The sequence below is a fragment of the Crotalus tigris genome, unplaced genomic scaffold (assembly GCF_016545835.1).
Source record: "Crotalus tigris isolate CLP2741 ecotype Arizona unplaced genomic scaffold, ASM1654583v1 scf7180000019416.255986, whole genome shotgun sequence".
Lineage (NCBI taxonomy): Eukaryota > Metazoa > Chordata > Lepidosauria > Squamata > Viperidae > Crotalus > Crotalus tigris.
This window is the reverse complement of record NW_024097527.1, coordinates 172,318-189,275: the sequence shown is the minus strand read 5'-3', so window position 1 is coordinate 189,275 and position 16,958 is coordinate 172,318. Positions and strand designations below refer to the sequence as shown.

Here is a 16,958-nt window from a genome sequence, read left to right as displayed (position 1 = left end):
TGAGCCGGTGAGATTTGAACCGCTGACCTGCTGAACACAGTCAGCTAAAGTGGCCTGCAGTACTGCACTCTAACTGCTGTGCCACCTCGGCTCTTAAGTTAAGTGAGTTTGCCTCATTTTACGACTTTTCTTGCCATGTTGCAAAGTGAACCATTGCAGTGGTTAAGTTAGTAACATGGTTGTTAAGTGAACCTGGCTTCCCCATTGACTTTGTCGGAAGGTCACAAAAGGTGATCACATGACCCCGGGACACTACGACCATCATAAATATGAATCAGTTGCCAAGCATCTGAATTTTGATCATATGATCATGGGGATGCTGCAATGGTCATAAGTGTGAAAAACGGTCTTAAGTCCCTTTTTCAGTGTCGTTGTAACTTTGAACAGTCACTAAATGAACTGTTGTAAGTTGAGGATTACTATATTGTCCCTGAAAGACAGCATGTGGAATATAAATCCCACCCGGGGGGGGGGGATTGTGCAAGATAAGTATCTTGTGAGTAGTACAAAGCTATGTACCCCATTAGGAATCAGATTCTTTCTTTTTCTCCCCCCCCCATCATAGAATGGTATATGCATCATTGAAGCCTCTTATTCTGATAATAGAAATTGGCATATTGAATTCAGTAATATTTTTTGATAGATTTTCTGTAGGTATCTCATAGTTTAATAGGAACCCAGTGTCAATTGGGTTTAGCAGTAGCAGAGAAGACTTACAATCATATTTTTTTTTTTACTTTCAGAGTACAATCAGGGTTCTTGTAGAGTCCCATCACGTTTATGGAATTAAAATCCATTACATGGGAATTATTTATCATCTCCTTATCAGCATTTTATTTTCAAATCCTTCCATCTCACTGAGATGAAAGGATACTTTTATTCTTCCATTTTTCTCCCTCAAAAGAAATTGATCCTTTCTTCAGCCTTTTTCTGACTCTCAATCTTTTGAAAAATCAAACATTGAAACTTATTTTGATCCTGCTGCTGTTTGTCTTCTTCGAAACTATTATATGGCAGCTTTTACCCAATAAGTGGCCCATTATCAATACCTCCTCCATTCACTTTTTAAGCCAAACCCAGTGTTTAAAAAGAAAATTGTATTTTTGGCAGAAAACAATCTGCACTAGACATATCATTTATCAGATGACCCTCAGGTGTTCAAGTAATTTGCTGTTGAGATTGCTGCAATTTCTACCTTTGCATCTTGAAGTCACATATTATGGTAGGATCATTTACCCCAGATATTTATTTATTTCGTCCCTTCTTGGTGCAAAGAAGTAAGCACAGTATGTATTTAATTATGAAATGTTCTTACAGTGCTCTCTGCTGGATTTATTGCAGCACAGCATGCAGTATACTTGAAAATAAATGTAATTTTCAGAAGAATTTAGCTTACTGATTCTGTATATGGAATCAGTATTTGTCTGATTATTATATATATTCTATAATAGCAATAATAATGAGCAGCACTTTGGAGCCAAAACATCTGGAGCCACTACTTGAACACCATCAGCATTGCCAAAATCACCATCAGTCAGTTGCAAAAGGCAGCTTCACTTGGAACAGCTTACATTCTGTGACAATACATCAAACAACAACTGCCTATGCCAGGTTCTTGGGAAAGACTCAATGGGTGGACAAAAATGTTAAATCCAAACTAAACGTCTGGCTGGCTGTATGACCAATCATAATAATATCCCATAATAATACATATGAATTCTTGTGCACAATTATTCTGTCTAGGTTCATTTTTAGGTTTAATAATTGATGCTACCCTTGTTTCAGGAAGTTGTAGTGCCAGCAGACATGTATACTTAAACATTTATGTTGGAACAGTTAAACTAAGTCAACCAGATTCCAAATCTTTGTGCTTAATGGTGGACCCCAAAGAGAGGACCTTTGTTTGGGTTGTGCTCTTCGATTTAAATCTGGTGTGGTGTACCACATTTTAATGCTATGCTCATGCTGTTTATCCCACTTAAAAATTAATTCTGAAAGCTAATAAGGGGAGAACACAAGGATTTGGAGTGTCTTCCTTCCCCCCCCCCAAAAAGCTAAAGAATATAATTCACTGATATTTATAAAATGCATGTTTTCAGTTCTTTCTTAGAGGGTTCTTAACATGAATCCCAGGGGAAGTAAAACTTAATTCTTTATTACTTAACAGCATGAAACATAGCATGCTCACAATCCTAAATTTTGATTCTCTTTCCCTTTGCTAAACTAAATTTAGCTGTTTGGCTACACTGTCTCCTGGGATGTGTACTATTACATTGCAGTACCCATAGTCCAGGAAACCAGGTTTAGAGCAGGAAGGCATATCAGGAAAGGAAAGGTGCTGTTTTCAGGATCTACTTCCTTGATGCACATAGCTACCTGCTGCTAGAAACAGCCTCTGAAATGAATAAGCTTTGCATTTTGTCTACCAGGATCTGCCAATATATTTGATTTCTAATGGAATTGTTATCTAGGCATGCATACTAGGGATATAGAGCTAGAACAGATTTATAAACATTCCAGTACAAAAATTCCTGTACTTTAATGGAGAATGGCATTAAATGCCCAATACTGTTAATGATTCTTGATTCAGAAACAGAAAATTTTATTTATCAAATATATATTTAAAAATAAGGTTTAATTCCAAAGTCTGACATTTTACAAACTGTGGATTTTCACTATAGAAACTTCAGAGAGTTGCGAACCATGCCTGAATCATATGGACAGTAAAACAGATCCAATTCATCTTAATCCACACATTTCTAGCATAGTTTATGAGACGTTCTATCTGTGAGCTTGCCTGCCTACCTCAGAATTAGTTTTCTGAGGGTATTTACAGTAGGTAATTGATTTGTCTACCTGTAGGGTCAAATAGGATACCAACCTCAGCTTTATAAATGGAGAGAACATATTATTATATATTACAAATGATCTCATCTAATGCTTAGAATTTGTTGCAATCAATGCTGACTTACTATGCAAAACCATGCAAGAGATGAGCTAGCATGGTTATTGACTTTGATGAGAAATTAATCTGTTCTTTTCTAAAAGCATTTTGGAGCATTTCTTTAGTCATCCTGAGATTGGACTGTAATGCTTTGGACAGGTATGCAAATTAATTATTAAAGGTTTTTCTACCTCTGGAACAGTTTAACATAGGGAATTTTTCGGCCTACATATATTTATATAGCTATTATCTATTTACATGCGCTGATCTATATTACATGCCAGGGAAATATAATCTGAAAAATGTGCCTTTTTTTAAAAAAAAAAGTGAGCTTCTGAATGACATTAATTGGTTCTGTTGTGATAGAAATTGTAGATTAAAATAAAAAGTATGTAGGAGCAGTTACTGGGAGAAAAATAATAAAGCATCACTCTTATTTTTGAACTCTATGGATTTCAGTTCTTATTTAGCTCAAGGCTGCACCAATGTAAAGGATAGGCTATGCCAGTACTGGTGTGTGTGAGACCTTTAAATTGGTCCGAGATTAGAATCATAAGCAGAAAAAAAGATACCAAGCATCTGACTTTTCAGTGAGGCTTGCTTTCCTATTCCAAAATAGACAAATTCTTTTGAAATTCCACCATCAGTAGTAGCAAGGTAGCATTTTAATTGCATGGAATTAATTTCTGGAATTAATTTCCAGTAATCTAAAAAACCAGCTCCATTAAAATGCATTACAATAGCCAGACATAACCAAGTAAGTGAGAGAATAACTATAGTTTAACCTTTCCTATCTCAGGGGTCCCCAACCCCCAGGCCATGGCCTATTCGGTATCAGGCCAGGCGAATTTGTCTAGGCCAGTGCATGTGAGCAGCGCCATTTGCATAAGCAGTGCACCAAAGGCTTCTCTTTTGCATGAATGGAGCTGCACGCACATGTGTGCCAACCCGCCGCTCACATGCCCCAGTTCCCCTCTTTCCCCCCCCCCAGCTGGGTCACCAAGCCACCTGCTTCCTATGCTTCAAAAGCAGAGCAGTGAGAGCAGAGGCTGAGTGGGACGAGCACACCCTGCTCAGCTTCACTTACTCACCAAAGCTGCCTGTGCAGGACACCCAATCTACTTTTGGAGCATCGGGCAACCTTGGTGAATCTGAAGGAGCATGAGACCACGCCCCCAAAAGCTTCTCCACACCAAAAGCTTTTGCAATTGAACGAAAAGCTTTGGGGGAGTGATCTCGCACTGCTTCAGGCCTTCCATTCCTTTATTTAAAAAAATTGGTGTGGAGAAGCCAGAAGGAGCACGAAACCATGCCCCAAAGGCTTCTCTTCTCTCTTGTGTGAATGGAGCCACATGCGCATGGGCCAGCCCATCCCTTGCACAGCCTGGTTCCCCTCTCCCCCCAGATGGGCCGCCAAGCCACAAAGATTGGAGATCACTGCTCTATCTACTTGAAACAGTGGGAGCATAGCTCAAAGAACCTTCCATACAAGTGTCAAATTTATTATACACACACTTAAACACATACCCATAATTATCATTTTAATGTGACGGCCTGGCATCTAACAACTGCTCTTCTAGCCTCTCCACCTTCTCTTCATTGGCCAGAAATCCTTCTCAAAAGAGAAGAGAGTTGTCATCTCATCATATTCTCTGCCTTCACTTCATCTTTTGACTCTTCCTAGCAAGGGGGGGGGAGGGAGAGCAAAGGACTGCTATACTTTAATTTTTCTATGAACAGATATTAATAATTTTTTTGAATCTTGAGATGTTTATATTATTCAGCTTCAAATACTTAGTTACATTTATTTGAAAGCCAGACATTGATAGACCAGACAAAAGAAGGGGAACCACCAGTGTTGGGTATTCTGAAGCCTCTGCACAATGCATTGTTTCTGTGAGTCTTGACCAAGAAGATCCTCTACTTTCATACAAGTTTACACTGAAATGTTTTCATTATGAGTATGACTGAATTCAGCAAAGACTAGTGGAAGTGGCTGGAATACATTGCCCGAACTATGAGACTTAAGTTACTGCCAGGTACAGGGGTCCAAAACAGAGCCAGAAAAAATGAATTTTGAATACAGTTTATTGACATGTCTTCCAGATACTCCATGCCAAGGAAGATCAAAGCAATAGTGAGACATTGATGAGGGTGAAGGTTCTCCAAGCTTGTGGGTTGGTTTCCGAACACTTCATTACTAGGCTAGGTAACATCTTCAGTGGAGTGTAGAGGATGTCAGTATCAGTGTTCATCTGTTTGTAAGGGCTTCAGGTGTGCGTGTGTCAAGTGAGGGTCATGTGATGGGTCAGGTGTGAGTCATCAGTAAGAGGCTTGTGATGGGTCTTGTGATAGGGAGATTACATTAGGTCAGGGTCATTGGAAGGTGAACTGCTGGTGGGGGGAAGGGGTTTGCATGGGATGGTTGAGGGTCATTGTTGTCTGGTTGGCTGTGTGGTTGATTTGGATTCTGAGACATTGATTTCAGCTCTTGAGGGCAGATAAAATAGGCACATGGAATCAGCTGCTGTTAAAATGGCAAAGGACTCCCAGAGGAGATCCTGTGTGGTTTCTTTAGAATTTTACTTGTTAAATTCCCTGAAGTGTAGCTAGTCCTGTGGCTCACTCCCCTGTGTTATCTGTAAAGAATTATTAGATTTATGTTAGAAATCAGTCATCAGTCACTATTTTACCTTAAAGAGAGAAAACAGGGTTTCTCTAATTTCAGATTTGCATCCAGCAGAGTCTGAAAATGGATTTTCATTATATTGCAAATATATTCAGTGCCAAACAGAATATTCAGGAACATGTGTCATTTTAAAAAAGCAAATCAACAAAATTACTTTCCAACCAGTTCTTTTATTCCTTGTTTCTCTTTGAAAGCAGTAACATATCCAGTATGGGGCACGTGGCTTCTCATTCCTGTATACAGTGTTGGCCAGAAAGCCTGGTTGATCCATTGAATCTGGTGTGCAATAGCCAAAAGACACACTAAGTCAGGGAAGGTGTTTAAAAGCTCTTTATTTCTGAGCAGGAGCAAAGGGTACCCTCTTGATCTCTTGATGAAAGGGGACAGTTGAGAATTCTTTCTACATATCTTTTATATTTTGTTAAAACAAGAAAAAAGTATAACAAAAAATCATTCACTGAGCAGTGCAAACTCACAAATTTAGTACTTGTACATAAACTTTGTTATACTATAATATATTTACCATGTAACATGTTTCCTTCATTATAATACCTAGGGGTGGGGTTTTTAATATTGGAATGAAACAGAAGTGTAAAAGTTCATTTAAAAAGTTCTCTTATCACTGGATTAAACCAGTCTGTAATAGTTAACTGCCATCCTTCTCTTATGTGCAAGTGTATTTGTACACACACACACACACATACACACAGAGACCCTTTCTCAAAACCCTGAATACTGCTATCAACAGAGTAAAGCAAACCTTAAATCAGTGGTTCTCAACCTTTTTAATGCCACGACCCCCAACCAGTCGTAAGTTGAGGACTACTCAACCAGTCGTAAGTCGAGGACTACTCAACTGGTGCAGCACCGTTTGCAGAATGGGACTTTTGGCGGGCTCAGCAGGGCAGAGACAGCCTGGACAATTCCTATTGGCTTTTGAAAGCCAATAGAATTAGACTCTATTCAAGAGAGTCTATTCTATTGGCTTTCAAAAGCCAATAGAATAAAAGGGAGTAGCACAGCTAAGGAAAAGGGGGGGAAAAAGGCAGACGGCGTTGTTTGGCGACACCCGTGAAATGGTTGTTCGACCCCAAATGGGGTCCCAACCCACAGGTTGAAAACCACTGCCTTAAATAATGCTTAAAGTCAAACTGATTTTTATTTACTGTATGCATTAACATCAAGATAGTAAAGCAGAGGGCAAATGAAAAATTGTTCTACTCATTGTGAAGGTATTTTTTTCCCTTTGGTTATTAATAAATGACTTTATGTGACAAATAGAAACTTTTTTCATTCTGATTTGAAATTAAAAAGAGACCATAAAACCCCTCTGTCAGATTAATGAATCAGAATTCTTTCTGGCTGTTCTTAACTTCTCCTACAAAAATCTCAATAGCGTAACATTTTTTTACAAGGAAATAAGCAACAAAATAAGACCTTTAAGCACAGGAATTACTTATTACTGATCAAATTACACTGCACCAGTGCTAATTATTATGACGCCAGTGAACTATAAAGTATAATATATAATTGGCAAGGCGTTCCTTGCAAATTAAAGCCTAGCAAAGCATACTGTTGGTAGACTTTCCTCTGATTAATATAAATTATCTTAATCTAATGTTCTGTATCTATTCCGCCTAAGTTTTTTTTCCCCAGAGAAATGCTGAAAAATGAGATTCAAAGTAATTTAGTAACAAGCTTTTTACTAAGTGAGTGGTGTGTGTGGGAGAGAGTGCATGTGTGCATGCATGCGTGGCCATTATCCACTTCTAAGCCTCAAGTCACAGAAGTGAGTAGCTTTATGAGACAATTTTCAAGAATGGTAGACATTTGGCTTAAACTCAACACAATGCCATCCTGGGGGGATTTGAAGGCAGATGTCTGGGGTCTAGCTTTACAGCATAACCTGAAAGCCACCTAGTTGCTATTTTAAAAGTACTTTATTATTTATTAACAATACCTGTAGGATATTCCAATTCTTACAGACAGACTCTATAAAGTGGTTGCCTATAATGGTTGCCCACTAAGGGCCAATAGCTGGTTGAAATAGTACAGTTTTATTTTGCTCTTTCATGAAGTGGGCCTTAGTCCTGACTAGGCTTGTTGCCTGATCTATAGTCTGTGTATCTGACAGGGAGGGATCCTCTGGAGAAATCTCTACCAGGTAAGTAGTGGATTAAGATAAGATACTGCCTGTTGTGTGGTAGAACTTACCTGTAGTACTTACATGTAGTACTAGGCTATAAATGGCTTTGAAGATAACAATCAGTAATTGAATTCAGTCTGAAGCCTAAAAGTAACCAACAGAGCCAATTCAAAACCCATGTTATTCTACAATGATGAGGTTGCCCTGTCAGCAATCTTGCCTCTGCATTTTGCACCAACTGCAAATTCTGCATCTTCTCTAAAAGAAGGCCATGTAGAATAGTCCTACCAGATGAAGATCAGAGTTCCCGTTGCCTGAATATCTTGTTTGAGGTAACTGGAACACCAGTTCAATCTGGGCAAGGCCTCCTTTGGCTATGGTTTCCACCTGCTATTTTGGCAAGAATCCAGGAAGTCCTAATTTATATTTAAATCACAAACTGTTTTAGGGCAGTATGAATCCTCAGCTTGGTTTATGATTGCGATACAGTACATGACCGGGTAGCATCAACATACTGATGGCACTTCACTGCAAACCAATGAGCAGTCTCTCACTAAAGTTTACGTAGATGTTAAATAACATGAGGGCGAGGACTGAACTCTGGAAAATTCCCCAGATTGGAACTTTCAGGGTCTCAATCACTCTCCATAGAGTCACAAGTGGAAATGATCACCTCATTACACTTTGGATGCTTCTGGACTGAAAGGATTATCCAGCTATAAGCTGTTGTTCAGGAGACACCCAAATATATTAATATCATACAGTCTTCATGGAGGCTCCTTTCATGTCCCCCATGGTAATAAAATGATTATAAAAGGCAAATAATCTGGTATTTTATATTTTAAATTTTATGTCATATGGCAGTGGTGGCGAACCTGTGGCACGCATGCCAAAGGCAGCATTCAGAGCCCTCTCTGTGGGCACGCATGCTGTGCCCCGGAGATGGCCAGGGACTGGCCCCCGCCGCCCTGGCCCCACCCACCCAGTCTACCAGGACCACTGTGGCCATGCCTACCCGGCACCCGGTGATAAATAAGTGGGTTTTGGGTTGCAGTTTGGGCACTGGGTCTCTAAAAGATTCGCCATCACTGTCATATGGTATGCCTTATTTTAACTGTGATGCTTCTGACACGAATAAATAATAAAATCACTCTCCATCACCATCAACTGAAACTCCCTGCTTCGATAGTAGAACCATGGCAAGATAACCCCCCAACTGCTTGCTGCAGATGATCTAGATCAGGGGTGTCAAACAGCCAGCCTATGGGCCAGATGCATCTTGCTGAAACTACACCCACCCCAGCTCTGGCAATGGGGGAAAAGTTGCGATACGTCGCGACACGTCATGTGACGTGGTGAGTTTGACACCCTGGTCTAGATTCTAGAAGGACGTGAGGGTTAATGATAACAAACGTAATACAGAAAAAAAATGCAAGGACTGGTCGAGGCAGTCACTTAGAGTCCACAATTTATGGTCTTATGGTTTTAAATGTTTTATATTATATATTTTATTTTTTTATTTCTCCCCTCCCCAACTTTTATTGTTTTATCCAAGTATGAAATATAAAGGAAAATAGAAATAGAAAATTAGGGGAAAGAAAAAAAAAGAGGGAGAAAGAAAATATGGGGTACAAGGGAAAAAAGAAAAAAGTGTTGACTTCCAACTCTTTTTAGCAAAGTACAAAATAACAAGATTGCAGCCTCAACTTTTTACTTTTACACATTAGTATACACTAGCCATTCCTATAACAACAAATCTATCTAATCAGCAAAACCAAAGTCAAAGTTTCGTATATATTTTTTATCACAAGCACAAAATCCAGAAGTGATTTCCAAATAAAAAGCATAATTAAATATATTCTCCTCTTTGAATAGAGCAATCAGTTTAACTATTCCTGCTTTTTCTTCCTTGCTGTGGAAATAATATATATTTCTATTTGCACTTAATAATCTTTATAAATTATAATCACCATTTATATTAACAAAATTCACTGTATTCTTTCAGATTCTTTAATCTCAAAGGAAAAAAATATTTTTTCATCTATTTTAAAACACTAAACTTCATACAGCATACATTTAATCCTCCAAGGAAAGATTGAAGGCAAACAAAGTCCAGGCAGAAGAAAAACATCATGGCTTCAAAATCTAAGGGACTGGTTTTGACAAAACTCAGCAGCACTTTTTCATGCGGCTGTTGATAAAAACAGGATCACCAACGTCCGATAACGGATATGGCACAAGAAGAAGAAGAAGAAACTTTGCTTTAAAAACATTTCTAAGATCAAAAAGTTCTAATGCATCTTTTTTTAACTTCCTCTTAACATATATACTTTAAAGTTCACTTTCAGTTAGACCAGTGATTCTCAACCTGTGGGTCGGGACCCCATTTGGGGTCGAATGACCATTTCACAGGGGTCACCAAACCATGCTGTCCGCCATTTTTTTCCCTTTTCCCTAGCTGTCCTACTCCCTCTTATTGGTGGCCACACCCACTTGGGGGTCGCCACAACATGGGGAACTGTATTATGGGGTCACGGCATTAGAAAGGTTGAGAATCACTGAGTTAGACCAATAAAGTTCCAACTAACTCAAATTAACTCATTGAATTTAAATCACTCCAAGTTAACCTTATAAAATAAAAATTTTCTTCTTGTATACATTCTTTTTAAAACTCTAAACTTTTCTTTAAACTAATACATCTTTTTCATTGACTTTCCCTTAATATAGATACTTTCAAATACACTTTCAGTAATATTTTACAAGGTTTAAGAATTACTTAAGCATTATATATGAAGGAAAAATGTATTTTCAGATACGCTTTACATTAAAACTTACTTTCAATTACAAATATCAGAATGATAAGAATTCATCCTAATGCCAATTGACTCATTAAGTCATTCCTTCCAACTTATCTTCATGAAATAAAATCTTTTTTCTTTTCTAGAATGTTTATCAAGTAGTTAAAACCATCTCTTTTAAACTTCTCAAGGATTTCTCAACTTTGTTAATGTCCATGAAGAAAAAGTCCCATACTTGTCCTTTTGAAAGTTGCAGATTTTCTTGGAACTCTTTTTTAATTGTGTTGGAAGGTTTATATTTAAATCATAAATCATAAATATTGATATGCAGTTTATATTCCAAAATTGCAATTGACTCTTCTACATTGTCAGTTACTTATGAAATTGCCTTGGTGATTTGGTAACTTTCTACACATATTGCAGTAGTTTGAGTAAGGTTTTTTTTAACATCCTTGGAGCATAGCTAGTCTATAAACTGTTGGATTTTATTTAAGGATTTTTCAAATACATTTCTAATAGTTTGCTCCTTCATTTTCTTAACTCCCTCTTTAGTGAAAGAGTAACTTTTTTGTAAGTCAATCAGGTATCATAAAAATCAGAAAGTTTTAGCCACCCACAGCAAAGCAGACCAAGCTACAAATAACTAAAGATAAAAATCTAGAACCACATCTTTCTACCCTTATATTTCTCCATCAATTTTTTTAAAAACAGATACTCCACACTTCCTTATTTTAGCTGGCCTTAGCAGCCTTCTTCCTTGTTGTTTAACAATGAAGAAATCCCCAAAATGGTACAGATCTTCAAAAAAGAATAACAGGCTATGACTAAAGAGATCCTCTTTTAGCTTAATAAAGATTAAAAAGCGATTAAGAAATGAAAGACACAACTTACTGTCAGTTTGAAAAATAAATTCCAAAAAGGTTGCTTCTTCAACAACAAAATGATTGCAGGTCCCTGTCAGCATGCAGGGTGCTTTGAAGCACAGCTCCTGAAGCCACTTGCAGACCATTGCAGTATGGAGACTCTTGTGGGAGGATTTTAGGACTTTCTCTAACCCAGGAGAGTCAGATAAACTAAAGCAGTGGTTCTCAACCTTTCTAATCCCGTGACCCCATAATACAGTTCCCCATGTTGTGGTGACCCCCAAGTAGGTGTGGCCACCAATAAGAGGGAGTAGGACAGCTAGGGAAAAGGAAAAAAAATGACGGACAGCGTGGTTTGGCAACCCCCATGAAATGGTCATTCGACCCCAAATGGGGTCCCGACCCACAGGTTGAGAACCACTGAACTAAAGGAATGCCAGTTCCTTTTGTTGGTAAGTTGAAAAAGTGACAGCTCTTTCCCTGGGTGTATCGTTTAGTTGACCATCTTCACCGGAAGTGTCATATCATATATTTTACTGAATGGCAGTAAACTGCCTATCATCGTCTCGGTGAGATGGGGGAGCATAGAAATTTAATAAATAAACAAACAAATAAATAAATAAATAAAATGACTGAAAGGCATTGGGGAAAAAAAGACATGGGCAATGATGGACAGTCCATCTTGAAATCAAATATCTTACATGTGTTTCTGGAAAGTGAATGAAAGTTGTGCATACATACATTGGGATGCTTCCTAATCATTCTGGTAATGCTTGTGTTGGAAGCTTTCTAGATTGTATCCTCTATCTTCCATTTTTGTAATGCCATCAGTAACAGAATTTCCTTTTAAAACGTTTTATTTGCTGATTCTATAGTGATTTGTATTATAATTGAATACTAAGTTTTTTATGTATAGTTTTACATTCTTGACTACATACTGTAAAGATAGTGGTGGGATTCAGCTGGTTCACACCACTTCAGCAGCTAATTTTTTGTTGCCCAGGCCCAGAATGGACTTCTGGAAATGACATTCACACAGAGAATCAGTTGTTCACATATTTGAATCCCACCACTGCATAAAGACATATATATTTTGTCTTGTTACTTTGACTCTCCACCATCAGCATCATCTTCTTTTGAAATGAAACTAATAAAAAGTAAAATGTCTTTTACTTACTACTCGACTTCTGTTTTGCTGTATGATTTGGATGGGTTTTTATACTGCATACTGGGTTTTTATACTGCAACTTACTCAGCTGTTCTAGCAGAATGACATTCAATGACCCTACTACAAAATTCAGCAGCTGTGATCATTCACAGGTCATGTATTCAGACCTAACCCTATTCTCTTTCACGGCATGAGCTATCATTCAGTGGTAGGGTCATAATGTCTTAAGGTAATACTATATGGACAAAAACAATCCAATTAATCATGTTGAAACAATCATAGTGGGCATAACATTTTTCATCCAGAAATGTTAAAAGTCCAAAAAATAGTGCTATTTCCTATTTTGGGGATCCTTATGTCTTCCAAGTTATGTGACATTTTTAGCATGAATAAATTAATTGGTTTTTTTTAAAAATGTTTAAATATAATGTAAATAATTTATATTTTCATGCAAATATTCTTTTCTGGGGCCCCAAATTTGATAATGAAGCAATTATTTCATTCTGAGCTAAGGAATGCTTTCACATTCTTATTTATTTAGAGGCAAATACATCTGATTTATTGTGTTCCCCATACACTCTTAGCTAATGTGCGCAGGTATCTTGCATATTTTACATGAGATATGTGTATATTAAAATAATTTGATGTATAACGCAATGTTCCAAGAAGAAAAAAAGATGCCTTTAAAATAATGTTTCTCAACCTTGATAACTTTAAGATGTGTGGACTTGACAACTTAAAGATATGTAGACTTCAACTTCCACAATTATTCTGAGAGCTGAAGTCCACACATCTTTAAGTTGCCATGGCTGAGAAACACTGTTTTAAAAGATGGTTAATTTTCCCCAACTTTTTTTTTAAAATGCTTTGTATCATCCTTTGTATTCTGTTTTGTTTAGGTCAGTGGAACAATGTATAATACAGGGAGACATGTTTCTCTACGCCTGGATAAAGAACATTTGGTGAACATCTCCGGAGGGCCGATGACATACAGTCACCGACTAGAAGAAATACGGTTACACTTCGGCAGTGAAGATAGCCAGGGATCAGAGCATCTGTTGAATGGACAAGCTTTTTCTGGGGAGGTATGTCAATGCATTTAAAGTTTGGAGGGGGGAGTTAAACTATAAGGATACCCATGAGAGGAGACTTGTTTATATTATTGCTTTCAGAAACGGTTTGCAATCCTGCACTTCACGAAAGGCAAATCCTTAACTCTGCAGTTAGAAAACGAACATTCTGCAGCTGGACTACACCAGGCATAGCTGAGTTCATTTGCTTAATCTGTGTACTTTATTTTGCATAAAATTTAGGAGAATGAATTTGCATTACTGGCGGGGGGGGGGTGATCTGTTTTGAACCCTGTGAAACAATAGTACAGAGATAGAATGATAGCTTTGTTGCAATATCGTAGTTGTTTTCAAAGTGAGATCCACTAACCAAAATATTTATGAAAACTTGTTCAGTAAGAAATTAAATAATGGTGGTTTGGCAGGGAAGCTTTTAAGACTGCTTTTTCTTCCACTACTAATACATTCCTTGCAATTTCATAAATAAAATAAAATAAAATAAAATACAGTACATACTTACAGGCCTATGTTAGGCATTACTGTTCCTCCTCATTGGCTGAGGACCATATATCATTTCTGCAGACTACAGAACATAAATTAAATCTGTGCATTTAGTAAATCACAGATTCTAGGAGTTATTTGATAAACAAGCTGTTTTAGAAATATTTTTTGAGAGTCGGCATTTGAAAATCACTGAAGCAGGGAGCCAAAAGTAGAGCTCGTGCAATTTTAGGCAGCTTTCAGAAAGTCCAGGAACCTATTAAAAGAAATCTTGCAGTGCTCATGCATTTGATGGGTTTCCCTATAGATTTTCCAGCGTTACTTCGCAAATAAAATGAAATGAAATGAAGTAGGAATATTTCTTGTCCAAGCCACAGAGAAAGGAATTGGATTTGTACTCAAAATGAAATTTTCCATTTTGGATGCAGTCCAGGTCATTTAATGAATAGGAAATCAGAGCTTGAAGACAGGAGAGCAGTCCTGTCTTGAGTTTCAAATGTTATCCAGAAACTGTGAGAAATAAAACGGCATGTCTTTAAAAAGAAGAAGAAGAAGAATCAGGGCATAAGATAGAAAAAATCTGAGGGAGAGGCCATAAAACAAATTGCCAGGGAAAGGTAAATGTTTTATTTGGATCAACAGGAAGAATTTTAAAAACAGGAAGCGGAAGGTCATAATAACAAGAGCACACACTGAAACTGATCTCACGGTTAATCATTATTTATTTAACCACAATTTATTGAATAAACCACATGGCTGAATTTGCACAACATGCTAAGTTAAAAAAAAACATAAATTTTAAAACCCCAGCAGCTAGGTTTCCATAATGCACTATGCCAAAGCAATAGCCATAATTTAATGCAGTGTATAAATGCAACCAAAGTCTAGACAATTAAACTGAGTGTATTTCCAGAACCTTTAGAAAGATGGTTTTACATATCAGATATTGGTGGAAAATCAAAAGAATTGCTTCATAATTGTTATTCTACTTAACAATGGTTAGGCACATTTTATAATTCAGTAGAATGCATAGTGTATTGCAGTTTAAAGTGTCAACACACAATTAAAATATCATTAAAATATATCAATTAAAAGATATAACCCATATGCAATTAGCAGAAAGTACCAAACTGATATCCAAATAAAAATATGTTTGTTTGTTGCTAGAACACCTGAGACCAAGAAAGCCCTATCTGATTAGGGCTTCCAAACATATCTTTGATTGTTGCTGGAGCAAGGAAATGGCCATGCCTACTGATCTTAAAGCCTGGATAGGCTTGTGTGGCAGAATGCAGTTCCTCACTGAACTGAGAGATAATTTACAGATATTTCTGAGTACATGCTGAGGAAACTTTTAGAACTTTTTGAAAACTCTTAATCTGCATTGGAAATTAAAGTTCATACTGTATCCATAACTGAAAAGACAAGTCATTAGAACTGCATGATCTCTCAGGCTGAGGAAAAGGGCAAGAGTTTGTTCTTTTGTTGTTGTTTTAACCGTTCAGTTGTGTCTGACTTTTGGCAATATAGGCAAGTGCTCTCCATGCTACCCTGTCAAGCACAGCTTCTTTAAGTTGTTCATCTTTGAATCAATTTTGATGTTACCAAGCCAGTGTGTTCTTTGCTTGCCCCTTTTTCTTGTTCCAATAACCATTCCTAGGGTCATTGAGTTCCCTAATGAATTTGCACATATGACATGGTTGAAGTAAATCAGATGTAATGTTGTGATTTTGACTTCTAGTGATTTTTCTAGCTTTATACAATTCAGCACTTTCTATTAGTTGTTCTGGCTGTCCATGGTACATGCCATAATTTATGCCAGCATCACAGTTCAAAGGCGTCAATTCTTCTTCAATCAGCCATTCTTATTGTCCAATTCTCACATCCATATATCATTTTAGGGAAGACTGTTGCTCTAACTAGTCTGCTTTTTGTATTTATATCAGTATCTCTGTTTTTCCAGATCTTTTTCATGTTAACCATTGTAAGGTTATCCTGTGTTCAATTTCAGGAGTAAAACTGCCACTGTGAACAATTTTTGATCCAAGGAAGATACATTCTCGAACTAATTCAATTTTGTCCTTGTTAATTATAAACATCTCACATCCATCTGCAGCTGTTGTCATTATCTTTATTTTCCTGATGTTAAGACTCAGTCCTACTTTTTTAGCTTTTATACTTTATATTTCACTTTTAATATTCTCAGTATAAATATATGTTTTATAGAACTTTAGATTGGCATTTCTTTTATGTAAATGCTGCATCATGATGTATTACTCTTTAACACATCCTATTGCAAATATTTATAAAAGGTTCCTGGAATATCCTATTGTTATTCTTTCCATAACACAGGAGAGATTGTAGCAACAAAACTGTTTATTCAACTAAAGATGAATAACTACTTTACATTCAGTCCCATTTATCACTGCCTGGTGATAAGTCAATTAATGCCTGCCATTTCTTTTGGCATCATGGAACAAAACTTATACTTTTTTAAAAAACAAAAAAAATTAATTGCAGCCTTGTCAAAGGATGTTATTATAATTGATGGTGATCGTTTTCCTTACATTCCAAAGTTCAGTAGCTGACATAGTAAAGTCAGGAGTGGTTTTTTAATGGCATTATTCATGTCTTGGACTCCTGACACTGATGTACCAGCTTTTAATATTGTGATAAGTGGACAGATCTGTGCATTTTTCTTTTTAAAAGTGAGAGAGAAAAAATATTGGAATGAATTTTATAAAATAACCAATAATTGACAATAATTAGAAAACCAGTA

At 37.0% G+C, this 16,958-nt stretch overlaps 1 protein-coding gene across 1 annotated transcript in view; it reads left to right on the top strand.

The window, feature by feature from the left end:
- Positions 1 to 16,958, top strand: part of CA10 (carbonic anhydrase 10) — a 112,551-nt gene that overhangs the window by 27,500 nt on the left and 68,093 nt on the right. The window contains exon 2 of the mRNA XM_039362293.1: positions 13,508 to 13,693. Within this exon, the coding sequence (XP_039218227.1) occupies positions 13,508 to 13,693 (186 nt within the window). The remainder of the gene's footprint in view (positions 1 to 13,507; positions 13,694 to 16,958) is intronic.